The 27,092-nt window shown below is 41.2% G+C and overlaps 1 protein-coding gene across 3 annotated transcripts in view; it reads right to left on the bottom strand.

The window, feature by feature from the left end:
* LOC109043984 (uncharacterized) overlaps positions 1 to 27,092 on the bottom strand; it is a 247,270-nt gene that overhangs the window by 184,087 nt on the left and 36,091 nt on the right. For 2 of the 3 annotated variants that reach the window (XM_072306298.1, XM_072306300.1), the window contains exon 2: positions 5,118 to 5,180. The exons of the other annotated variant lie outside the window; for it this stretch is intronic. In XM_072306298.1, the coding sequence (XP_072162399.1) occupies positions 5,118 to 5,180 (63 nt within the window). The remainder of the gene's footprint in view (positions 1 to 5,117; positions 5,181 to 27,092) is intronic. 3 annotated transcript variants of the gene reach the window in all.

Genomic DNA, 27,092 nt, shown 5'->3' with positions numbered 1-27,092 from the left:
TCCGCCTCTAATTCGTCCAGACTCACGCATCTGGGTCTAATAAATATGTTTGAATATTCTTTTTAGTGTAGGTAGCCACAGAATTAGTAGCGTACCTACCAATTCAGAATTTGAAAAATTTTAATTCCACCCTGGAAGCGTTCGAAGTTCGCCGTCAAATCATACACGCAGTAGAGATCAACTTGAGCTTTAGATACGTCTGAAAATAATTACTGATGTAACTCTAAAAGCGGAGAAAATTAGGGGCTTTCCCCAAGACAGGGCAATTTCAAAATCTAGCTCGTGTCCTGGTTGAATATGTCATTAGGGATAATTCTACATGAATCTAAGACTGATTTTCGAAAGTTGCTGTAGTTTTACTGAGCTAAGTGCAAATGTGCCTATTTCAATCGACTCCTTCGGGGTTGGTAGACCCAGGGTTTCCAAGCTGTCTTCATTTTCCAATTCTAAGCTCCAAAATTTCTGAATGCATAATTTTCTCTGATCTTCAATCAGAACCTCCACTAGGATTTTTTTTCTTCTTTCAATTACGCTGACTTCCACAGAGCGATATACGAAATCATCACTTCTGAAGATGCAAAAACAAGCATTTAACTTCCTAACTCCAACACAATGTGTTGATAAGATGAAGAAAATTTACGATCTAACACTGCATCACGCACCTCGACGATACCGTGTACTATGAACGTAGAAAACCATTCGAAGGAGTTCAAGTTTTTGATCAGCCTCAAGCCTTATCAGATTCTTGAAGAACAGTGCGGCTACTGAATAATTTAAGCAACAAATGAAAAATTCTATCGAATTCCTGGATAATAATGTCGATTCAAAGGTATTTTGGGGCTATATAATGGCCAAATCACCGGTAGTAAATTCCGGTATAATATTGAAAAGAAATTGACTCTATATAAATGCAATTGCATTAAATATGTCTAAATTTTGTTATTTTCAGCATCTTTCCATGAAAAGCAGTTCAGCCATGTCCAAAACTTTATTCATTCGTGAATTGAAAGTAAGCAATCTACATCCCAAAAATCCCCCGATTTGTCGTAAAAAATCGCGGAAACTCGATAAACCAGGTCGATGTATTCGGTCCAGGGAAAATTTTGGCTGACCACTTGAAGCGACAGCTCTTCAGCAGAAAAATTGGTTTGGGGTTCCGATGAGAGCCTTGATCGTGCTTACTGGTAAACTTGGCCACAGCGCTATCAGAGACGTCGCGTTGACACGACGAATGATAAACGACGTTGCATTTTTGTTGCATGGTGGACGACCGTGGCGTCGGCTGTTGCACTGATGTCTTTCGTGTCTAGGCGTAAAACGTTTTTCAAATCACAGTTCAAAGCTGGAATTCGTCTCACTCCTTAACCGACAAAGATAAAACCCCTACCTTTCCTGCTCAACGCTCCAGAGGTTTCCTCGGGTTGTCTAATTACCATTCGATCAATCCTTTGGGGCCTACAATGACTGGCGTAAGAGGCCGTCTTCGAATGTTTTCTTTTATTACAAACAATTCAAATGCGGATCAAAAATTGTCGAGAATGTTGCGTACTTCTAATAAGAGAGGTCGTCTAATGTCTTCAGGAACAATAATTGCTAGACTAATGGTTCAATGGGTCTGTAACAAAATTCAGCTATAGCAGAAAGGAGAGTTGTTGCGTATAGATCTAGGCTCAAAAATAACGAGTAAAACATTGGGAAAGTCTGAATTACACTCCTAACTTCACGGTCTGCGTAAGGATATGCGTTTTAGAAGCTTCCCGCTTCAAAAACGATACTACGGCACAGGTAAACATTTCGGAAGAGGAATTATTTTATGCTTTCTCGACCGAAAAGATGGGTTCTCATCTTCTAATTGTGGGAAGGCACCAGAGGCCTATGAAAAATTATTGGTCCATAAGGCACTGATATTTTACTTTTTTTTCAGCTATTCGACTTCATGAATGTCTAATTACCGTATCCTCAACTCGATAGTGCCGATGTTGATGGGATTTTCAGAATTTTCGAGAAAATTTCAATGATAGCTCTGACAAAACAATCATGTTATTAGTAAGTAGTGTTAAGTCTGCTCAATTCGAGTAATTTGACGCAGTCTTCCGGCGCTCGACGGAGCATCGACGGCCTGAACGGGAGGAACGCATTAATTCAGCTCTTTGGAATAGTTAAGAGGTATAGGAGTGTCCCTATTACTTCCTCAATACTGTCTTAATTATGATAAGTACGCACAAGTTGCCCTTTTTCAGAATTAAGTAATTTTTTCCGGGGAATCTATTGAGCTTCTTACGCGTACAGGTAGATAGATGGAGAAAATAAGAAGATGTGAGGTACGAAATCAGTCGTTGGACAACAATTTTGCCTCATGAGTGGTCTATTGTCCACTCCTATATTTGTGCACAGCCGACGACCCGACTGTCTTCAGGACATTCTTTCCGCACACAGTGACGATTCTCTGTGCTCCACGACATTCATGTGAACGTTGAAGCAAACCTGCGAGTTTTTTTCTCCGTTTCAACAACTTAATGCGGGGAAAGTTTGCAAAACGCAAAATACAAAAAATAAATTAAATACCCGGGACATTTTGAATTGTAACAATTCAATTTTCCACCTAAAAAATAAAGAAAAAGAAATCATCGATTAAAGCATGACACGCCACTGGAACATTCATACAACGTTTTTCCTTATCGCGACAGAATTCACGTGCGAACTGCACTCCTTGACGATACTGACCAGCGGGCTGCTTATTGAAATTCATGGACAAAGAAAACATAGGAAGTATGGAGCGATCCTATTGGTTGAAAAGGGTGTTTCCATGGACTAAGGGAGAAACTGATGGACTAACTGTAGGATTTCTCGCAGGTTGCCATTAGTTTGTCTATAACTTACCTCCTCCGTCCAATGCAACCCACCAATATGATCACTTCATTTTCAGTTTGTCCTCTTTGTCTATCAAATTCAATGATCAGCCCGCAGAGCCAAATATTCGAACCCACCGCGCCGGCGTAAACGGAGAACGCCTCTTCATTTCCGGAACTCGAATCCCACCTTTCCGCTTCCGGAATCGGGTGGTCAGTCACCGGTTGTCGTTACCAATTAACACGGCCGCTTCGATGGCCCGTCCGGCCGTAGAAGTGAATTTTGGTAACGAGGTGCAAGTCGTTTAATTGAGAAAACCAGTTACCAATTTCAAGTTCCGTGGCATTGTTTTCAAAGTGAAAGGGCTTTTTAGCGGGAACCGGATCTTAGGAGAGGACAAGTCTTGGACTTAAGTGGAGTTTCAGAATCGTGGGAAAAAATGGGACGAAAGAAGCAGGTCAATGGAGGAAACTAACTGCGAGTAATTATACGGTGGAAACGCAATTTGACTGTCTTTAGCTCAAAGAAGCTAAAAAGTGGGTAAGGAAAGAGCCTATACTGTAAAAAAAAAAAATTCTTGGGATAGTATTTTGACTGAAAGCGTCGTTTTTCATCGACAAAATTTGGTTTTTTTTTTTGGGGGGGGGGGGGCATAAACCTGTGCAAATTTAACTTCAAGTCGGTTTTTTTTTTAGATAAGGAAATTTTGCTTTGCTATCGTTTTTCTAATGTACTCTAAACGATAGCAAAACGACGCTTATTTAACTGAAGAAACTAACTATGAGTTAAATCGGCACGGATTTTTATATATATACACACACACACACAAAGAAAAGAAATGTCTGTTATCTAAGTATGTATGTATGGGAGCCATCCAGTCAAGAGAACTTTTAAAATTAAACAAGCATGTTTATTAAATTTTGAAAGTTACACGTAAATGCAACCGCAGACGTTTCGATGCCCGGACTAACACCATCAGTGAAAAAAAAAAAAAATTTAAAAAAAAAAAAAAAAAAAAAAAATTTCTATCTCAAAGAGGACCATCTTGAGGACCCAAGGGGGTCAAAATTATTGCCCCTCCCTAAAATCAATATCTTAATTTTGACCGAGTTATGATAGGTCAAAGGTCAAATTTGACCTATTTTCAAAAAGTCATAACTCCGGTTCAAATTATCGTAGAGGAACAAATAAAACTGGAAAATTTACTGAATTGTGATAACTTTTAAGTAAAAATCGCAGAAATCACTTCGAACTAATTTTAAGGGGGGGAGGGTCGGACCCCCAAACACGTCAGTTCAAAGGTCAATAAAGTTTTCCACGAAATTAGCTATTTTCCCCTAACTTTGCCTCAGCATTAGCTCAGTAAGGTCAAAATCAGTTCAACATTACGTTTGTAAGTCCCCTAATTTCGGGAAAAGTTAAAAAAAAAAAAAAAAAAAAAAACGAAAGCTAAACGGTCAAAGAACCCCGCACAGAGCATGGGATCAGCGGCTCTCGATGAAAGTCGATGAAACTTTAATAGATTAATATCAAGTTCATAACTAAGGGAAAGCCAAAAAATTAGCTCACTTTTGCGAGTAGAAGCCGAGATATTCGCGATTGAACCCGGACTATTTTCTGTGCGGCGGAGGTAAATTCTCCGTGTCGCCTTACCTTCCTTGAGCACTTCGGCCAGAAAACCCCTGATTTTCTCTCTGAAAAAACCACGCCTTTATTACGTTGAATTTCTTTGTTAAAATTGGTAAGTGACTGCTTTAGTCTCCTGACAACAGAATTGCGATCTCAAAATTGGAGAAAAATGAAGAGTAGCTGAAATAATGGAACCAATTGATGCGATATATCGCATGCCGTTCTGACACAAAATATGGCGTCCATCGAATCACCTTAATGCGTGTTCTTGAAGTCTTCATAGCACTCATTATAAACCTGCACAGTGTGTCAACTCTGGTATGTGGCGCTTTTTGCCCCAAAAATTGAAAGTAAGAAGTCCCCGCAAAACGCCATGATAGGCATTATTTTGTTTTGACAGAGCTCTTACCTATTAGTTGGACTCCCCCCCCTCCCCCTACCTTTGGAGAACGCTTAGAGGTACAACTACAACTTCCAGCTCCTCTTTTCTCTGATCGTAAATAAATCAACCGTGAACTGAGAAAAATATGTCATTTGATCGTTGTTGTCATATTATAGCGATGACGACAACTAAGGACACTAAATTAGACGCTTATTTGAAAGCACCCAGCTGATGATCATGAAACTCAAAAACTCACCGTGACCATTTGGACTTCGCTTTGTTAAAAGTGTGGGAACTTGCGTGGAAAATGTCAACTTACCTGAAACAAAACGAGAGATAAGAGGATTAAAAAGTGTTTTTTACAAATATAGTCATTAAAGAAAATCATAGATAAGGAACGGTGGTGCTACTTGATGGAGACACCTTGAAGCACGATGGGAGCCTCGAGACTATAATAGCAATCTACATAGACATGATGGGTCCTTGCTCTTACGGGCAGGGCAGGGGTGACGATTGGACAGGGCCAAAAGGGACGATATGAAAAACAAAAGAACAGTATCCGAATGAGCGAAATATAGAGGGGAGAAAAAAAGAGTGTTCTCATACGAAAAAAAGGCTTGGAGGCGAGTTGAGGGAGTTATGTTTGAGTCTCGAGATGATGCCTGAAATTTTAGGGCTCAAAACGCGAGATCAAAAACCTACCTCCTGCACGACATCCCCCACCTTTAACTGCAAAGCAATTGCTCAAAAGTACACCGAAAGATTAGTAAAAGATACGGAACCTAAGGCGCGTCTCTCCGCGGCGCGCGGCGCGGCGTCTAGATGCTGCGGAAAGACGCCGATGAATTTGCCCGGGTCATTCCATGCCAGCTGGCGCCACTTTCAAAGAAGACCCCCTCAGATTTGATGAAATTTGGCACACTTATTGACCATCTATAGTTTAGTAAAAGTCCACAATTTTAAGTTGATACACCCACCCGTTGGGCTTTTATGAGACACTGAAAGTTCGCCTCTTTGGAGGGATGTCACTACTTCAGTGATGTGTAACTCCGGAACGGTTCATCCAAAATCAACCGTTCATGTACCGTTGTAAAGCCCTGAGAAAGAGCTTTCCAGATATGTACGACAAAATTGGGCTTAACTCAAAAAAATTTTTTGGCGCAAATTTTAATTTTCAAAACGATATAACTTAAAATCGGACCTTTGTATTTCTTTGAAAATTTCGTGAGACATGAATGACAGCTTCGACTAAGCGTATACAAAATTTCAGAGTGGAGACTTGGTGGAATCAAAAGTTACAGAAGAAAAAATTCGGAGATTCCATAAGCACGACGCGCCGATAACACAGCCCGTCGTCGATTTTGCATGGGTACCGCACCTTGGCGGCGAAGAGACGTGGCGGAAAACGCCAATGGAGGACGTTTCCACCTGTCGCCAATAGATCGAAGCGGAGACGCCGACGAATTCCGCTCAGTCCACTGCCTTTCCTACCGATTGTCAAAGAAGTTAAGTTTTGGGTTCGATCGACAAACCCATGAATCGATCGACAAACCCGTGAATCGATCGACAAAGCTGTGAGTCGATCGAATCACGTCGATCGGTTCACATTTGGGTTTTTCGATCGATTCATGTCGATTGAAGTGATACCGGGGTTTTTTCTTTAAATTAACTGTCGATCGAATCGGTGTCGATCGATTCGCGAGAAAAAGCACGAGATTCGATAATCCAGTTTCGCACCAAACACATATAAAACGCGAAGTTGTATCGAATTCAAAGTTCAAGTTGCCAGACTTTCTTCATCTTCAAAGTCTCTGACTTCTTTGGCTTTTCCCTGACTCCGAAGCTTTAGGTATAATTCCCAGAAATTCCCTGACCTTTGAGCAATTTCTTTAAGTACACTGACTTTCGCTAAACTTTGACACAGTCTCCTCGTTTAAATCACCAATTACAGAAAAGGCATTCAGAATCGAGTTTAAAGATTACAAGCCTTAAGGTGAATCCAGGGTTCGATTAGGGATAATTCAAGATTAGAGATAGCGCCTCCAGTCACCACTGAGGATTTCACATTCCTTCGGCGATTACTAAAATAATATTGTTTAAAATACAAAAAGCAGATCTACAAGATATGGATTAATTTTTGCTTGCTTTTTTGAGCCAATAATATTGGCAATTAGAATTACAAGCGCAGAGGAAGTACGGCTGAAACCTTCAGCTCAGCGGCGGCGGCCGAGCGCGTAACCGAATCCCTCATGTTCCGTCTCTCTCCCACCCATTGCCGCAATGGGAATTACTACCCACAGTAGTTATGACTTTATTTTTGGGAATTTTAGGAAGATTTTTTTACTGAGCGTTCCTCAAGTATGTTGCTATATCCCCTGGATCCCCAATCTTGAACAATTATTACGGTTTTTATTATTTTGGCAAATATATACGGCTATTCTGAGCAGCGCGACGTGGTGGCAAAATCGCGAAGTTCTAAGCCTGGATTCACCTTAAGAAGACGCATTCTTGGCTGCTGAGAGGGCATCCCATGTGGCACCGTGTGAGCGGGTCTCAAGATCCGTGGCGCGTGGCCGGCCGGATCGAGTCTGGTCTGAGGTTATTCGTGCGGCAGGTGTGGGATGGGTCTGGCATCTCAGGAGTCGGCCGTAATTTGAAAGCAATCGAACAATTAGACGATAATGAAAACAAGAACGAGGATGCGAGATGAGAGCTGAGCTTACGGATGCAATATGTTGCTCGCGCCCGCTTACGCTGTTTCTGCATTCTGCCCCCCCCCCCCCCCCCCCATCCAATCCATCACGACGGGGGATTCAATAAGATTGGCCACGGCGTGTCACGGCCCATCCAACCCAACACTACCCGTTCTGTTAGCTTCCCAACGGAACAGAAAGGGACTTGATACATTTTTTCGAAGACAAGGGATTTGCTAGTAAGCCGCGCGGCAGAATTTTCCTTGAAAGCCGGCGAAAAACTTTCATGATTTAATTTACGTTCTACTTTTCATGAGGCAGAAAAAGCTAGAGGATATTTCACGTGGATTCCAAGTACAAACCGATCTAAAAGGAAAGGTAAGAAACGGAAGAAAGGAGGGGAATCGATAAGGGCCGATTTTGGCCCCACTTCAAAAAATCATCTGAACCCGTATTTTAAGTACCCTAGGGTAGGTGCATTCTGGCGCAAGATATTTTTGCGATTGTGCATCGTTTTCCTGCCAAAACAGCCGACTCAATTTTTCGGCTGAAAAATGGTTTTAATTTTATGACGAGCCCAAAAAAGCTTTGTTTCATGAGTACGGGAGGTTCATATACGTAATTTTTTGCGTACTTTTCAATGAAACAGGCGAAAATTGTCTAAACCCACTTTTAAGGGGTCATTCTAGAAATTTTCAACGATTTTTGGGGTTTTTTGGCAATTTTTCACCTATAACTAGAAAACTGATGATTATACAACAAAAACAATTGCAGATTCAAAAAGAGCGTAAAAAATCCGTTAGAAATCACTGGTTAGACATTTTCTCAGCTTAAACTGTCAACACGAAAAACAGCTCTAAACTTGAGAAAACCGGAAAAACTGCATTTTCCACGATTATTAGTCTTCATTTACACCCAGCACAATTTTGCCACATCACCAAAATTTAACAGATTAAAGTTACATACCAGTACATGAATGATTGGCGAATCTTCTCGGAGAGTTAGAGAATTTTCATCTTTTATTCAAGGATGGTTCCATTCAACCAAAGTCCATTTTTAACTATGAGCACAATTTTTTCACACCGTAATTTTTGGCGTGTTTCATGTACTGGTATGTAACTTTAATCTGTTAAATTTTGGTGATGTGGCAAAATTGTGCTGGGTGTAAATGAAGACTAATAATCGTGGAAAATGCAGTTTTTCCGGTTTTCTCAAGTTTAGAGCTGTTTTTCGTGTTGACAGTTTAAGCTGAGAAAATGTCTAACCAGTGATTTCTAACGGATTTTTTACGCTCTTTTTGAATCTGCAATTGTTTTTGTTGTATAATCATCAGTTTTCTAGTTATAGGTGAAAAATTGCCAAAAAACCCCAAAAATCGTTGAAAATTTCTAGAATGACCCCTTAAAAGTGGGTTTAGACAATTTTCGCCTGTTTCATTGAAAAGTACGCAAAAAATTACGTATATGAACCTCCCGTACTCATGAAACAAAGCTTTTTTGGGCTCGTCATAAAATTAAAACCATTTTTCAGCCGAAAAATTGAGTCGGCTGTTTTGGCAGGAAAACGATGCACAATCGCAAAAATATTTTGCGCCAGAATGCACCTACCCTAGGGTACTTAAAATATGGGTTCAGATGATTTTTTGAAGTGGGGCCAAAATCGGCCCTTATCGATACCCCTCCTTTATCTTTTCAGTGCAAGAAGAGCGAAATTAGTAAGTACTAGGGCTAGGGGGCTACGCCTCCTGGCCGCTAGGCGGCCAAACTCCCTGAAGGCGCTCCGCGCCATCAATGGGCTACCCTCCTATAAATGTTGGCTTTATTTTACCCCTATATGAAAAATTACGATATGAGGTATACTTTACTTTTAGAATGAAATGATTTTTGTTTTGGATGAATAAAGGAAAAACAAATTTTTGAAGTCAAAATAACGCGTTTTGCAATGACTGATTAATGAAACATTGCAGTAGAACAACGAATAATGATAATCAGGTCATAATTAGCAGTCTGGATTCCAACCCACATCTTGAAACATGTGGGCGCTTCCGACGTCTTAGACGACTCGGCCACCGCTCATCATGAGGTATCAGGGGCGAATCTTATGTTGATAAGTAGAGCTGATGCGCAGGCTACTCACAATCAGCCACTGCGGAACCTCCTCGGCCACTGCGCAACCTTCTGCGCATGGCGGCAGCAGGTTGCGGAGCATTCTGTAAATTCGCTCCCTTTTATAACTTGATTGTAAAAAAATCTGGGTCCTATTTCCAAAATCGGATTAGAGCGGATAGGGCCTATCACCTGTCGATAACCGCAAAAATTAAGGAAATCGGCCCGGTAGAACGCTCAAACGAACTATGACAAAAAACATAAATTAACATCGTTTAAATGAAAAAATTCGCAACTTTACCACGTAAAATAAAAAACCTGGATCATATTTTGAAAATCTAAATAGAAACGGGCTCATCTAGAGACAATTGCCCGTCGATATAGCCGCAAAAATCATGAAAATCGGCCAGGGAGATGGTTGAAACTAAGCGTTACCAGTTACGCAAAATTAGGAGGTCTCGGAGCTTTTAGTAAAGAAGAAAGACTAGCCGTGATAAGCTCGTATTTTGTTTGTTTATCCGTATTTTTTTAGGGGGAAAATAAAACCAACATTGATAAGAAGCTAAAAGAGAAAGACGCGAAGATAAAAATCGGAAACGAAAAAAAATTTAAATAAAAAATATCAATGGATAAATAAAAAAAATGAAAATAAAGAAAAAATCGACAGCATTGATAGTCTATTAGGATCTTACTACTTCCGTCAAGAAAGTTTTTCGAGATTTGTTAAACAAATTTTATCATGAAAATTACAATTTTATTAACGCTGCGGCGACACAAAAGGGCCGCGAAGTGGCCCCTTGATGGCGCGGAGCGCCTTCAGGGGGCTGGGCAGTGCAGCGGCCAGGGGGCGTAGCCCTCTAGTGAACTATGTCATCTATGTCAACCCGACAAACACAAAATTTCAACGATCAGGCTGCAGCCGTACATATTCGATTATTCATCGACGGTGGGTTGCCCGTGATCGGGCAAAAAAGAATCAGACGAGCGCGATGACACAGCGCATCCTCCCGGTGCCTAAAACCATTCCGTTAGCATCTCGATAATCGAGTTGTGCTCGAGCTCGGTCAACAGACCCGAGAAATATGGGCAGGTGAGATGATATCCAATAAAAAAAAACAATTTAAAAAGCGGGTACCAAGGCTAAAATTTCGCGAATAAAACCAAAACTTTTCGGCTGAAAACTCGGGGGAACGTAAACTCCTAGACGAGCTGTAGAAATGCATGGGAAAACCGAAGACCTGAAAAATGCGTTTGTAAACTCCTAGACGAGATGAGTAAAGTAAAGGGATTCAAAAGCTCGCTAATAATGGGATTGTAAACTCCTACACAACGAAAATGCTAGTGCGTAAATTCCTAGACGCGGTGTTGCATTTTGTACAGAATTTTACAAGAAAATCCTATCGACTCCAGTAAAGTGTACACAAATGGTGAAAATGAAAACGTGAACTTCTCGAAATATAAACTAGACCACAATCACGAGCCGGATAAAAGTAGATATAGAAAATTGCTTCACTGACGATTTTAATGCCAATATGCCACACAATTCTGACATTGGCAAATATATGGATTACTTATTAGATAATTTTTTTATTTCAGAAACGTCAAGGTTCCCTCCTGAAATGCGGGCGCGACAAGCGGATTTTTCAATTTTTTTTGGAGTGACGTCGAACGCATGCAAATCTTTCCATGCGCAATTCAATAAATCCTTTATTACTCATCACCACCCGAATCTTTTCACATCCATTGACAAATGGAAGAATTTTCAAGTTGATTCTTATATAAAAATAAGTAGCGTATCAGTAGGAGAGGAGCGGTTCAAAAAAAAGGTACTACTCCTGAAAGAGAGAAAAATAAAAGACAAATTCCAGCAGTATGATAAACATTAAATAACCCGCTACGAGTTGGTGAAAGCGCTTTCCTATTGCAACAAGGAAAACTTGAGGACATAGCAGCAGAAGGACGGCAACACTGCCCAGACAACACAATGAACATGGTCTAGGAGTTTACAATCGTTAGTTTTGTTTATTTGGTGGAGGAATTTACACAAAGGCCTTTTTGGGTTCAGCGATTTCATGTGACTTGTCTAGTAGTTTACATTCTACTTTTTTGTTTTTTTCTCTCTTGTAGGAATTTACAACTTTCGTCTAGGAATTTACGCGTGCCCGAAAACTCAGCCCTCCTCAGTTGGATAAATAAAGAGAACGAGAAAGTAAAAAAGGTAAAAATCGCAAAGAGTACCTGGCTGTACCTTTCAAAGCGAGAATGTTGTTATGACAGTAATTTTGAAATTTTGGTGTCCTGCTTAAAAGCTAAAAGCTCGGTTTTACGAGAGTCAAGTTGGAGTATGACATTTCTTGCTCCAATTGCGATGTGTGCCTATTTGAAGTTCGCTTTGATTCGGTGTGATACATCATGGGTGTTCTGAGTCGTGACATTTTTGAATGCGGCCACTTTTAGACCATGTTCGCTTACTAATGAGCGCACTTTGTCTCTTACATCATTGCTCTTCAAATTGTTGAATTCTTGCGCAGTTTTCTGTTGGTGTGAATAAGCTGAAGTAGGAAGTCCATAAGCAAATAACCGAGATGCCAATTCTCGGCCATTTTGAACTTCAACCAGCCGCCATTTTGACAATTTTTTTTTAATCTGACGTCAAATTCGTTTCTCTCGTGATACCTACAAGTACCGAGTTTCAGGCAAATCCATCGACAAAAAAACCTAGGTGTCAATGATCGGTCATCTTGAACTTTCGAACTTTCATTGGCCGCCATTCTGAAACGGTTTGAGATAATGACTTCGAGTTTGCGCGAAAAGTTTTCTTTACTTCTGCTTTTTCAAACAAGGTATCACAAGAGGGGTTTTCCCATTTGAAAATAAAAAGTTGGGGTCCGTCTCCCCCCCCCCCCAAGGGACCCCCTTAAAATTTTAGGGGGGTCAATAAGCCCTTTTGACCTAGAAACGTCCTCCAAGTTTCAAATCTCTACCTCAATTAGGTAAAATGGTAGAGAGATGGGGGGAGGAAACTTTTCTAACACCCTGTATGGAGAAAGAGATTGCAAAATGCGATCTCAGAAGGCACAGTATTTAAAATCAACATTTTTATTTGACATTGGTTCATCTACTCAAAAAATTCAACATAAATGAGAAGTGCACAAAAAATCATCTTACTGCCCACGGTAATAACACCAATGCCACTTGGTTACAAGATGCTCCTCTGCATGGTTCTTCGTTCACGGATATGACGGAAGCGTGGCTCCGAAACTATAAACCTGAAATTGAAAACAGGGGTTACCTGCTTCAGTGCTTATCAAGCTTCTTACTTCATTACGGGACGGTGGAGGGGTTAGGCTGGGGTTAGATGGGTGGAGTGGCGTTTACACCTCAGTTTCACAGTTGACTTATTGTTAATTACTAAAAGAGTGTAGAAGGAAAGGTGGGTGCAAGACCAGATGCGGTGGCCGATATGCGATTGGATGGGGTGCCAGGCACGGACTGCTCCAAGTCACAAACCCAAGAAACAGTTCCATATTTTATAGCACTATTAAAAATTAATCCACTGCCGCTTTGCATAAAAGCTCACTTGCGAAGAGATCGAAACCACTGTCACGGGGCTAACGAAAAGACGCCGGAGTGTTGAGATGTGGGAGAAATCGATGGAAATTACTTCCTCGTTAAGAAATAAGCGACTTCAATAAGTTGCCCAAACGATATCGACGACAGTACTTTGGGGTCTCCCTTATTTTTGAAATTTGAGGAAAGTTAAGCTCCCCAGGTCTCAAAACGTGCTTTGAGGTGTAAAAATAAGAAATTATTTTTCAAAACAATTTTAAATTTTTGTTTAGCAGTCTCTCAAGCGCCCTGAGGGACACGCATATAAAAATTGGCATTTTGGCAAAATTAGTGTCGTTTCCTGATGGAAATAATCAAATTGCGACCCTCTACACCAAAAATTTAATCCATTTGGCTAGCTGTATCTATAGCCAGAAAGTCGTAAACGGCCAGTTGAGGAGCGGTAACCACCATCCGGCGCGCCCCTTAGGCCGCGCAGTTAACTCGAGCCTCTTGCTCCCGACATCGCGTTGCGAATAGATTATCCCATCTAGAAATCGGCGCGTTACGACTCTTGGGACAAAAACTTTGGCCATTTCACCGTATCTCTGAGCCTTTGGACTTAAACTACCATTTTCGGGTGAGAGGTAGAGCAGAGCCTCCCAAAAAGTGGTCCCTTCTCGGGAACCCGGGGATTTCATTCGTATGTGGCCTAAATGAAACCTTATGTTGAGGCAAGCCTCCAGTAGAATAGCTTGGGTATACCTCTGGTTTCCGAGATACAGTGTTGCAAAGTTTGCATATCAGTGTCATAAAAATTTTCATTTATTCATGGATTTCCTTTGAAAACATACTTCAAAGTAGACTTTACAATACCTACACGAGGCGTAAATAGAAAGTATCAAAATAAGAGTCTCCATTAAAAGTTCTGACTCATAGATAAGCCTTGTTTTGGCAGGACTTTATTACACAATGAAATGAATTTAAAAATGAACTTTTAATCGTGTATTTTTCTCACTTCAATTCGAAAAGAAAAAAAATACCTGCAAATATTTTTAATGGGCACGCTTCTGCAATACCACTGTGTTGCACTTACCAACTCGTTTTAGAGTTGCTGGAAGCTCTACTTTTTCCTTCCCCTTTTAGCGGTTTGATCATTCAAAAATTCAAAGAAATTTTCGCTTGTTTCGGTTCGATTTCCGATTTTCCCCCCTATTTTTCCTTCTCGGTTCAGGACGTTTTGGGTTTTACCAGCGCAAAATTTGTTCAAAATTTGAACTTCTCATCACCGCGAGTCCATCTCAATCCCAACAACTATATCACCGAAATTTTCTGCACCTCGGATCGCTCACACCCGAGTCCGACCTCCTAAAATTTTGTAGAGCAGGATTCTTATTCGTATTTGAATTTCTTAGGTTCAAGTGCCAGTTTCTTCAAATCCGCTCAGTCCATCGCGGCGCGGGGGTCCTCCAGATAGCGGTGAAACCCTGAAAGTATCTCCTGTAACAAGCTATTATCTTGCTCTTTTCTAAGGAGGGAATTCATAGCGCACCCGGAACCAATAACGTTAGGGGCGTAGGCGGTGGGTCAGTTTTCGTCGATAATATCAGGTACGCCCGGCGCTTCGCGGCGATCGCGAGGTGAATGAGATCCGAATGGGCGCCGCCGCCGCCATGTTATGCATGATTAATTCTAAGTGAGAAATTGATATGACTGGGTTTATTCAGGGGGAGAAGGTCCGGTTGAATGGGGTCTCACTGTCAATGAGCTCTTTGATCACGTGTAAACTTAGATACGGAGGCAGCAGCAGGGTAGCACCTAGCGCCCCTTTGCCTCCCCCCCCCCCCCCCAACCCCCTATTCCCATCTCGCCGGATTACTTGTCAAGTGTACGAGTGCCGTGCAAAGCACTTCGATGAGAAGCTATCAATAGCCTCAATCATTTTTTTCCTTCTGATCTCGTGCAAAAATCAGACAAATTCTAGACAAAAATCGCACAGGTACACAGAAAAAAATAGATGGTGCTGACGACAGAACCTTCTGTTCACAGGGCCCCTGCAGTTTCTTTGTTACGCTTACAGAATTTTTCTATTGTGAGAACAGAACTTCGATCGTGGGAACAAAGTACTCTGTCCTCATAACGGAAGCTTCTGTGACTGATACAAAATGAAGTGCAGAAGCCCTGTGAACAGAACCATTTTTTTCAGTGTTCTTCTTGTAAAAAATTGAATTGTTAGAATAAATTTTGCAACGTCGGGGGAAAGACGACTTGAAGAATGAAAATTTGAGACATAGTAAGTGTCATCAGGTGTTCTTAAGATTGTGCAACTGTTGCTATCGATTACCCGGAATTTAGTGTCTTGAAAAGGATAATTGTTGAAGTGAAAATAAGGCCAACATTTAGAGAGAAGTTTCCAATGATAAGTTGATACATACCAGAGTGAAAGCGTTCAGATTATTTCGCAGTAAGGAACACCATGCACGAAATTAACAACATTTGATAGGGCATACTATGTTTTGATTTCCTTCTCACCACTCATTGTCAGTGAAAAGTCTTAATAGTCCAGGTTCTTATGTTCAAAAAAAGCTTCCCGTGGAACGGTAAGTGAAGCAAGTGTGGAAAATATCTTAATCTCTTCATTTCGATGCGTAAAAAAAGAATTTCGATGTTGTCAAGCTCAATTTTGCGTCCAACCCCCCAAAATCAAGATGGCGGCCAAAATGGGGGCTCGGGGGGTGAAAATTATGGAATTTGATTTTGATGTCATGATTGGGGTCAATTCTTATGTAATTTTGGTCGTAGAATCCGAATTTGAGGTCCAAAATACTCTCCGACCCAAAGGGATGCCCCAAATCCAAGATGGCCGCCAAAATCTCCAAGATAGGGTCAAAACTGCGATACGTATGTAAAAGTGCCAAGTAGGGTGTCCTTGGTAGGGTTCTTTGGGTCGGAGATTTCACCTATGATGTCAAAAACTTACCACGGATCCATTGAAGCCCAAAAAAATCAAAATGGCGGCCAAAAGGGCTGCCGTTGCGGGGTGAAATATTTTGTTGAGGCAAACATCGTCGAATGAGGTGTCACTGTATAGGTTTTTTGGGTCGTAGATTCCAAAAATGAGGTCCAAATAACAAAATAAGCTGATAGAAGTTCTCCAAAAGCCAAAATGGCGGCCATAATGGCTGCCGCCCAGGCATTGAACGCGTTTGAACAGTAGGGTGTCCCATTTTGGACGTTAAAAAAAAAAAAAAAATGCGAAATCCAACAGAGATACCTGCCAAAAAGTTGTCTCATAGTTAGAAAAAAAAGCAAAAAAAATCTCAGGGTCGTAGCTAAAGTTTGAGTGGTCCCGCAAGGTACTTAAGATGTTTCACCGATTTCTCATCTTGGCAATCTTGGCGATCTTGCTGATTTTTTTTCGGTAAATGCAATCGAGGTAAAAAGTCGCAAATGCGGATAATGAGACTTCTGATACTATATTTTAAGAGAAAAATAACGGTTTGGACCCACGAGGATCAGAATCCCTCGTTCTTAGCTCTCAAAATGCAAAAATCAGCGATTTTAGCATTTTGTAGTCAAACCGCTGCTCGACCGTCGCTCGACTTAAATGTCGCGGCATTTGACGCGCTGTTTCACAATGATCCCATTGTAGGAGTGAAAAGTCCTTCAAGTATGTTCATTAGAGGTGTAAGAGAGTCACTTTGACCAATTTTTGTTGCTTTTAAACATTGAGCTCATCGTTTAAAATGTTTTTTATTTTTTGTTTTTTTTTTGTTTTGTTAATATAATTTTCCTGTTTTTCATCATTTTTTAAAATGGTTTAAAAAGGGCGACTCATCTTACACCAAAATTGAACTCCTTTGGCGAACAATATACGTAGATGGTCAAATACTTCCTCTAAAACAGTTTTTGGATTCAAAGCCTCCCAAAAAAGCCGATGTTGCCATATTTTATCCCCGGAAAACACAAAAAACCGAGTACCTATTTTAGTATTTGGAGGCTGTTCCTCACCGAGCTCATTGAGCAAATTTCAGCAAACCTTGAATTTTCATACGTTATGACCAGATTACTAGTGATTATGTACATGTGTTTATCTATACAGCCTCCCACCGCGGCGCGACGTTGCCATATACCATCGATAAAATTCGATAGAAATCCGCGTTTCCTTAGATTTGAGCCATTTTTTCGGATATTGCACATGGAATACTTATGTAAAACTTAAAATACAGTATTCAGAGATGGAAGGGGATCATACCTTGTGGCAATAATCATTATTTTAAGATCCTGCGCTTATCGACGACCCATTTCTTACGAATTCTAAGCATGATGTTTGTGATGTCTCCAAATCTGAGGGAGTGCAAACTCCTTGAAGGACTTTGGGAGGGTAGAGGAATTTCCATTTTGCGGTTTGAGAAAAAAATGGGGAAATTACGAGGCAGCATTCTTAGCAATCGGTACCCTTCCAAAAGGACGGGGGTGGGGGGGAGGGCTAGGTTTAAGGGTGGGCAAAAATTCAGCATTGAGAACCCGTGTTTTTTAAATGTGGCACTGTTTCTTTATGGTCCTCAGATCACGGTCAATGTTTGAAAGTCGCATCCTCGTGCACAAACATCATGACTAGAAATCGTAAGAAATGGGTCGTCTATAAGCGCAGGGTCTTAAAATAATAGATATTGGCACAAGGTATGATCCCCTTCTATCTCCACGGAAAAAACGAGTTTAGGGTTAGGACCTGCGGGGCAGGGTCGGCCCTACACCCGGGGTAGGTAAAATTGCTTCACCTAAACATCGAAGGGGCAGGCCCATGCTGAAGTTAAGGTTCAGCCCTACCTGCCTCAGGGCCTAGTCCTACCTGAGGCGGGGCCGAGCACTAACCACATAGGGCTGGGCCCTGGAGAAGGTAGGGCTGGGTCCTGAAGAAGGTAGGGCTGGACCCTGCAATGCGGGAAGGGCCGGACCCCCTAAAAAAGAATTCGAGGATGTTACTCTACTTGTACGAGCATATTTAGCGCGCTCTATGCACTGTTCTATGAAGAACTCACACAAAATCGGAGAGACTGTATTTTGGATATTTCAGTTTGAACATTGAATGGCAAAGAAATAGTAAATTTTAAAAAAGCCTGAATTACGGCCATTTAAATAATTCTAAGCTCAATTTCGATGGCATATTCAGAATCTACATGAAAAAGTGGTCTAGAAACACTCTTTCAAAGCATGATGGATTGATAAAGAGTCTCGCTATGGAGAGTCAAAGAGAGGAGAGTCGAGAAAATGAGAATCGCTAAAACGGGCTGTTTTGAATACCGCTAAAATTCACCCCATCTTTGGGGGTCGATATCTCGCGAACGGGGCGTCAGATGGGAAAACCCTTCAAAATAGGTTTCTTAATATGATATAAAGACCCCGTACACCAATTTTCAGCCAAATCGGAGGGGGTCGGGTTTCGAGCTTGGTTGCGTTGACGTGGAATGACCCATATGTATTCCATGTGCAATATCCGAAAAAATGGCTCAAATCTAAGGAAACGCGGATTTCTATCGAATTTTATCGATGGTATATGGCAACGTCGCGCCGCGGTGGGAGGCTGTATAGATAAACACATGTACATAATCACTAGTAATCTGGTCATAACGTATGAAAATTCAAGGTTTGCTGAAATTTGCTCAATGAGCTCGGTGAGGAACAGCCTCCAAATACTGAAATAGGTACTCGGTTTTTTGTGTTTTCCGGGGATAAAATATGGCAACATCGGCTTTTTTGGGAGGCTTTGAATCCAAAAACTGTTTTAGAGGAAGTATTTGACCATCTACGTATATTGTTCGCCAAAGGAGTTCAATTTTGGTGTAAGATGAGTCGCCCTTTTTAAACCATTTTAAAAAATGATGAAAAACAGGAAAATTATATTAACAAAACAAAAAAAAAAACAAAAAATAAAAAACATTTTAAACGATGAGCTCAATGTTTAAAAGCAACAAAAATTGGTCAAAGTGACTCTCTTACACCTCTAATGAACATACTTGAAGGACTTTTCACTCCTACAATGGGATCATTGTGAAACAGCGCGTCAAATGCCGCGACATTTAAGTCGAGCGACGGTCGAGCAGCGGTTTGACTACAAAATGCTAAAATCGCTGATTTTTGCATTTTGAGAGCTAAGAACGAGGGATTCTGATCCTCGTGGGTCCAAACCGTTATTTTTCTCTTAAAATATAGTATCAGAAGTCTCATTATCCGCATTTGCGACTTTTTACCTCGATTGCATTTACCGAAAAAAAATCAGCAAGATCGCCAAGATTGCCAAGATGAGAAATCGGTGAAACATCTTAAGTACCTTGCGGGACCACTCAAACTTTAGCTACGACCCTGAGATTTTTTTTGCTTTTTTTTCTAACTATGAGACAACTTTTTGGCAGGTATCTCTGTTGGATTTCGCATTTTTTTTTTTTTTTAACGTCCAAAATGGGACACCCTACTGTTCAAACGCGTTCAATGCCTGGGCGGCAGCCATTATGGCCGCCATTTTGGCTTTTGGAGAACTTCTATCAGCTTATTTTGTTATTTGGACCTCATTTTTGGAATCTACGACCCAAAAAACCTATACAGTGACACCTCATTCGACGATGTTTGCCTCAACAAAATATTTCACCCCGCAACGGCAGCCCTTTTGGCCGCCATTTTGATTTTTTTGGGCTTCAATGGATCCGTGGTAAGTTTTTGACATCATAGGTGAAATCTCCGACCCAAAGAACCCTACCAAGGACACCCTACTTGGCACTTTTACATACGTATCGCAGTTTTGACCCTATCTTGGAGATTTTGGCGGCCATCTTGGATTTGGGGCATCCCTTTGGGTCGGAGAGTATTTTGGACCTCAAATTCGGATTCTACGACCAAAATTACATAAGAATTGACCCCAATCATGACATCAAAATCAAATTCCATAATTTTCACCCCCCGAGCCCCCATTTTGGCCGCCATCTTGATTTTGGGGGGTTGGACGCAAAATTGAGCTTGACAACATCGAAATTCTTTTTTTACGCATCGAAATGAAGAGATTAAGATATTTTCCACACTTGCTTCACTTACCGTTCCACGGGAGTACATAAGAACCTGAACTATAACAGTAACGACGCGAAGTGACGCGTGACACTGGAAGTTCACACATGGCAACATCATTCCTAATGTCATGTCCCCTCGCACAATTCAACTGTTCAACTCAATGTTTTTTCTTTAAAATCTAACGCCTTCTCCACAACTTTCAGCTTATCATATAGAAATAGCGCATATGCTGGATTGTGCTTGATGTAGCAACCTTGGAGGCGTAAGGCAATGGAGCGGTGCTTAAGGGCCAGAGATAATACTTCCTGCTCCAATTAGCAAACGTTTAGAGCTCAGAGTTAAAGCTAAGATGCGCGACGGGTTGGCAGACCGGCGAGGATAGATGCGAGAGCTTAATCCCATAAATTGACTCATCTAAGGATCAGGTGGGCGTTCCTCGTTTATTGTTTCTGCCCCTATCCCATGTGTCTTGCCACCACATTCGATCACAGCTCCAAATCCCCTTCACATACCCAGTAGTAAGAAAAAGTAACTAAAATCTTGTGTTGATGGGAAGTAAAGCACGAGGTAACACAAGCTGTTGGATGATTTTTGTGTGTGTTAGTTTCCCTGTGTCAAATCGAACAAATATTTGGGTTGAGGTGGCCAAATCTTTGTGTTGAAAATCTGCGACTTCGTTGAAAATTAGCTGAACCTGCATCATATCGGTGGTAATCCAAAACCAGGCAGTCCGTTGGGTTGCTCTGACACAATAAAGTAACACAAAGTAACGAGCAGGAGCAAAACCAAACATTGAAATTTTTAACTGCGAACGACTTTTTTCAAGTACGTATGCGCCTAGATCGGATGAACTCCACGTTTGTAGTGCAACCGAAAACGTTTACACTTTGATCCCGAGTCTTATGTTGCACTATTATGAGGGTCGCAAAGATAAAATTTCTCTCTTGGCGTGTGTGAGGGTGTGTGTGTGTGTGTGTGTGTGAGAGGGAGAGGGTGTGTGTGTGTGTGTGTGGGTGAGTCGGTGTGTGAGCCAAATTCGTATGGTTTGAGCCCGGAAATAATCGCCGTAGGTAAGTAAAGATTATTCTGGTCTCGGAGATTCTTCACAGAATTCTTGTTTCATTGCTCAGAATTGAAATCTGAATATATTCGCTATTGGTAAATTCATAAAATTTGCAAAAAGGTGAATGGAAGGTAAGAAAAATAAGGAGGAAACGGATGTGAAAAACGATTTAGGAAAGAGACAAAAGAGGAAGAGAAAAAGGATGGTAGAAGAGGGGATGGGGAGTTAATTGTTCATGGTCCTGGAAGTGGAAGATCATTTTCCGTTCGGCCTCCGGTCCTTAAATCTGCTCCGTAACATTTTCTGTATCCCCTCTCTGGCTACGTCTTGTCGAATAAGTAAATTCGGTACCCATCCAAGAATGGACTTTCGAAATCTGAGGGGAGAGTTGGAGTTCATTCCCACCGAAAAGCACAACTTCTCAGAGAACGCGAGGTGTGAATTGCATGGCCAGATGTCAAATCAATGTAGGATCACAGTCATTACACAATTACCTCTTAAAAAATAATTAGCCTGTTTTTCTCTTTCCACGCGAGTTCCAGCTTGAGCAGTTCCGCCCTTCCTCGGCTCGTCTGCTCTTCCTTCTTTCCATAGAAGAATACAGGATACATCCTTGCGTGTGTCCAAGTATCCATCGGTCCACATCAATTGGGGACTTATCGATACCTGACATGATGATGTTCGAAAATTTCGATTCTCGTTTATAATTTTGACTGATGAGTGTCTAATTATATTGCGCTGAGACGCGCGGCTGAACGGAGTCGCACCTCCATTTTGTCTTGAAAACTGATCATCCTATAAGGTAGACGGCAGAAACTAACCATTGTAATCAGTAATATTTTGACATGGATCTTTCTCTGCACGCTGTCTGAGTGTCATGGAATAAACCACTTTTTCTGTAGACATGTGTGAGATCTTGCAAAAACCGGCAACATAGTAAATGTGGTACAGGTGCGCCCCTGAGCCTGAGGCTGACATTTTAAACGTTCTCGCGTGCTTCAAGATACATGCAGGACTCACCAAATTATGCCAGGGACCCCACTAATCAATAATACACAGGTTTCATTCCGCTAAACAAGACCCTGCGTTTAATAGTTGATTTTGACTGACATCCGTTCTTGGAGTGGCCATCAAAACTGGATGAAAGCAATCGACGAGGATTTACCCAACATTCGCTATCTACCTGACATACCACACAAGATGTCTACTAGAATTTAAATAAGAATTTTCTTGATTTTTTCTGACATTCTATACGAGATTGCCTGATTTTTCGCGCGAATAACGAGTCACTCGTTTGATTTAAAAAATCGGCATATTTAATGAATTGAATTACATGTTTGAAAAACGTTTGAAGCTCTCAAAATTTCGTGATCCACGACCGATTTTTCTGATATTTTTCGGTTTTGACTGATGGTGGATACCCTGTCAAATAATGATTGTTGAGAGCATACGGCAAAAGTGAGCTAGAAATGTACTCTCGAGTCCTAGAGAAGTGCAAACAAGTGAAAGAAGTTAGGATTCTCCTCTTTCCTTTGGTGTGACCTCGCAGCCGCAGCTCAAGTTCGGGCTAGTATAGCGAGAGTATGGACGGATGTGAAACTCCGAAAATCCACCAGGCCTTCACCGATATGCCTCTGCGAATAAAGTTAGGGCCCAGAAATGCAGTCAACCTATGAATTCCAAGTATCCAGAACGATTTACTAATACTATTGTTACGAACCGTAATTTTTAAAGCATGTATTTGACTCAGTTTTTGCATAAAACTCATTTTTATGGGTGAACGCTCATTTCTGTGCATTCTTGGCCATCTTGGTTAGAAATGGAATTTGCAGACTCTGCAGACTGGCAGTAAAATTTTGTGTGTTAGAAGTTGGTTAGAAGGATGGCTGCACTTTTGGGCCCTAAAGACCTCCATGAAGCGATCTGTCCATACTCTCCCTATACAGGTACTCTATGTAGTTTGGGCGAGTCCTAGTCAAACACTACTGAGGCGGCAGCGCGCGTAGCGCTGCGAATGTTAGTCCAGGCAAACAAGGAAAAGAGCCTGCAAAAATCCCGGGTAGCAATGTTTTCATCGATTCCTATGTAACTTTTGACGCTGAATCCGAATTTCAACTTTGCGCCATTTAATTCGGACCGGAAAGTTGCCAAATTTGGCAAAAATGGCCTAAAATCGGCCTTTTTTTCCGGATTATGGCCTGTAACTTGCCAAAAATTGATCTGACGATAAAATTAGTTATTTTCAGAAATAAAGCTCATGAAATTTCCTATAAAAAAATTCCTATACATTTTTTTGCTCAAGGCAAAATCAAGCGCGCTGGAGGGCTCCGAACTTTGAAAAATGAGCGAAAATTGTGTTTTTCGCGGGTTATGGCCTGTGACTCGTCCAAAATTGATCCAACGTCAATTTGGTTGTTTTAAAATAAAAGTTCGTTAAATTTCCCATTAAAAAGTTCCTATACACTTTTTTGCTCAAGGCAAAATTAAGCGCGCTGGCGGGCACCGAACTTTGAAAAATGAATGAAAATCACGTATTTTTGCAGTTTTTGCAAAAATCCCGGGTAGTAATGCTTTCAGTGATTCCTACGTAATTTTTGACGCTGAATCCGAATTTCAACTTTGCGCCATTAAATTCGGACCGGAAAGTTGGCAAATTTGGCAAAAATGGCCTAAAATTGGCCTTTTTTCCGGATTATGACCTGTAACTTGCTAAAAATTGATCTGACAATAAAATTAGTTATTTTCAGAAATAAAGCTCGTTAAATTTCTTATAAAAAAGTTCCTATTCACTTTTTTCCTCAAGGCAAAATCAAGCGCGCTGGCGGGCTCCGAACTTTGAAAAATGAGCGAAAATTGTGTTTTTCGCGGTTTTTGCCCGATGTCTCCCGTTTTACTCGTCCGACGAGTAATTTCTGGACAAATTAAGTGAAGATGATAAAATTTACACTTAGTGAAATGAATTTATGTAAATAATGAGGATAACCCAACACATTACAGTATGCGCAATTTTCGCACATTTTTACAAAGTTCGGAGCCCGCCAGCGCGCTTAATTTTGCCTTAAGGAAAAAAGTGAATAGGAACTTTTTTATAGGAAATTTAACGAGCTTTATTTCTGAAAATAACTAATTTTATCGTCAGATCAATTTTTGGCAAGTTACAGGCCATAATCCGGAAAAAAGGCCGATTTTAGGCCATTTTTGCCAAATTTGGCAACCTTCCGGTCCGAAATTAATGGCGCAAAGTTGAAATTCGGATTCAGCGTCAAAAATTACATAGGAATCGATGAAAACATTGCTACCCGGGATTTTTGCAGGCTATAGCCCCTTTCATGGCTTATTTGCCTGGACTATGTATCCGAAAAATAAAGCTCTTTCGATGCGCACTCCCTGGGAATAAATCCGCAGTTACATCTTCACACGCAGCTCTGTAAGGAACTCATCAATTGTTTTACAACCCTTTTTTCGGGACAGAGCATCCGCTGAGAGTGCGCGAGTTCTCGTATCGAACTCCCGAAGCAGCTTCCACAGCGTCACGCGCAAAAAGCCGCGTGATAACGTGTGTGCGGCCACAAAACTTTGTAACATCCATGTTTACCACTGTCAATATTGGATTGAATGGAGCGCCTGAATCGGACCCGGCGAGTTCGTATTTTCTCATGAAACCGATCTTCGTTTTCGGAGCCAACCAAACAGATCAGGGCTTCCGAAAACTTAAAAAAAAAAAAAAAAAAAAAAAAAAAAAATATGACATTTCCCTAACAAAACGGCCAAAAAGCCGGGGGGGGGGGGGGGAGAATGTAAAATTCCCTGGCGAAAAGGAAAAATATTCCTAAATTTTTCGAGACAGTGTGACTGATTAAATGTAAGTGAGAATTTTAATGGTGCCTAAACTTAAACGAGACATTTTTGCCTCATTTCTAAAATTTAAAAGATATCAGCAGGAATTCTGGTAAAAATTCTACTAGAAATCTCCGCAAGAGTAAAATTCGCGAGGCATTTTCCGAAAGATCCGTGTTTTCCGATTACCCTGACGTTTCCTTCACACGCAAATCTCTTGCAAAATAAAATCCTCCGGAATGCCAAATTTTGGCGGATTTCCAAACGTTTTCTCTGACACACACCCTCCTGCAATCCTGCAATTTTCTGGCTGATTGATGTTCCTCCTTATGTATTGTATGACTTACAACCATTCTTAAACTACTTCTGTTGCGATAAGCTATAGATACCCACTCATAGCAACTCACTTGCTGATGGCGCTCCGTGGAATTTTAGACCTGCGCGGAGAGGAGGTGAGTTCAGAAAAATCCACATTTCTAGCGTTTCACTGAACCTTTAAAAATCTATAGCGCGTTAAAAAGCTGAGAGTAGTGGCTTTTCAAAAATATTTACATATTTTCTTTGTCTATATTACTTTAGGAGATACTGAATGGGTAAACTTACTTCCTGAACGACCCTTGTATTCGGCACTAAAGGAAAATGCCGGAAAGTCTGTGATTGGTCTGCACTGACGGCACAGATATCAGTAAGTTCATCGGATCCTAAACAATCAATCGGATTGTCCCGAAAATTCCTTACCGGTGTGCTGTCAACTTTATGGAGACATAGGCGAGAGTGGATTATTTCAAACACGGTGAAAAAAGAGGAGGAGAATATTGCTGCGTGAAGGCAAGGTTCATAAGCAATCGCGGTAATTGAAATTTGGATTTCAGGACTAAAATGGCCGCAAACCTGGTTTCCTATGACAGGGTATAGGAGAGTGAGGGTAGTGAGGAATCGCTGGAGCGGTCGCGCATTGTTTCGAAGAATCTGGACCTTCTGGAATTTTTTTCAGGCATTTTGAACGTTACTTGTGATTTTTGGCTATTTCTTCAACTTTTCGTCGATACCACATTTTTTTATTTATGGTGATTTTTTCCCCATTTTGGATGTACAGGGATTACTGTAAGTTGAACGTTTCTTCTAATAAAAGCGTAAGAGTATGGAAAGGAGGATGTCGCATGCACACCAAAAGCCTTAATTTTATTTCAGAAAAAAATCCACATGCCTGATGCTTTTCTACTCGACAGCAAGGGAGCGTGTTCAAAATGGAAACGCAACATAGTGATGAAGCTGCATGCGTTAGCATGAATATTGATTACGGCGGAACCTAAAGCTGCCTGATGCCTGATGATTGCCCCTCTCCGGTTATATCGAAGACCATTTTAGAGCTTCTTTAGGACGAAAATTTACACGCGAAAAACCAAGGCAAAAAATACCGACACGTTTTTAAAACCAGTCTGAACCTGCATATCTATCCTCACTCGAAAATTAACAACCCTCGTTTTGTCCTGGGAGCACGATGCGCGATGTCCTGTTTCACGAGGGGCATTATCGTCCCTTTTTCGGATTCCCTCGCACTATAAAGTCGTCGCTCGTTCGCTCTTTCTTCCGTTCGTTCATTCATTCAGTGGATTTGGTCCAGACTTGATTCATACTTGCCATTGCCATCGCATCGCTCGTCAACGCTAATCCCTGCAGGAATTCGGGCGAAGCCTAGAACAGGTGATCCCGCGCTCGAGACTAGAACCTTGGGCCTACCGGGATGCGGGCTCACTTTTATTCCCTTCTGCGGAGACGGATAATACTGTAAACATGATGAGCACTACATCATTAATATTACTCAGCAGTGGGTCCAAACGAATGGAGGCTTAATGTAATTCCCAGTCACGTATTTTTGGGTATTTGGAACCTTTTTCTTCGAAGAGAGCGGATATATGCCGTCG

This window comes from Bemisia tabaci, chromosome 1 (genome assembly GCF_918797505.1).
Source record: "Bemisia tabaci chromosome 1, PGI_BMITA_v3".
Taxonomy (NCBI): Eukaryota; Metazoa; Arthropoda; class Insecta; order Hemiptera; family Aleyrodidae; genus Bemisia; species Bemisia tabaci.
Note: the sequence above shows the minus strand (reverse complement) of the source record. Positions and strands in the feature narration are given on the sequence as shown.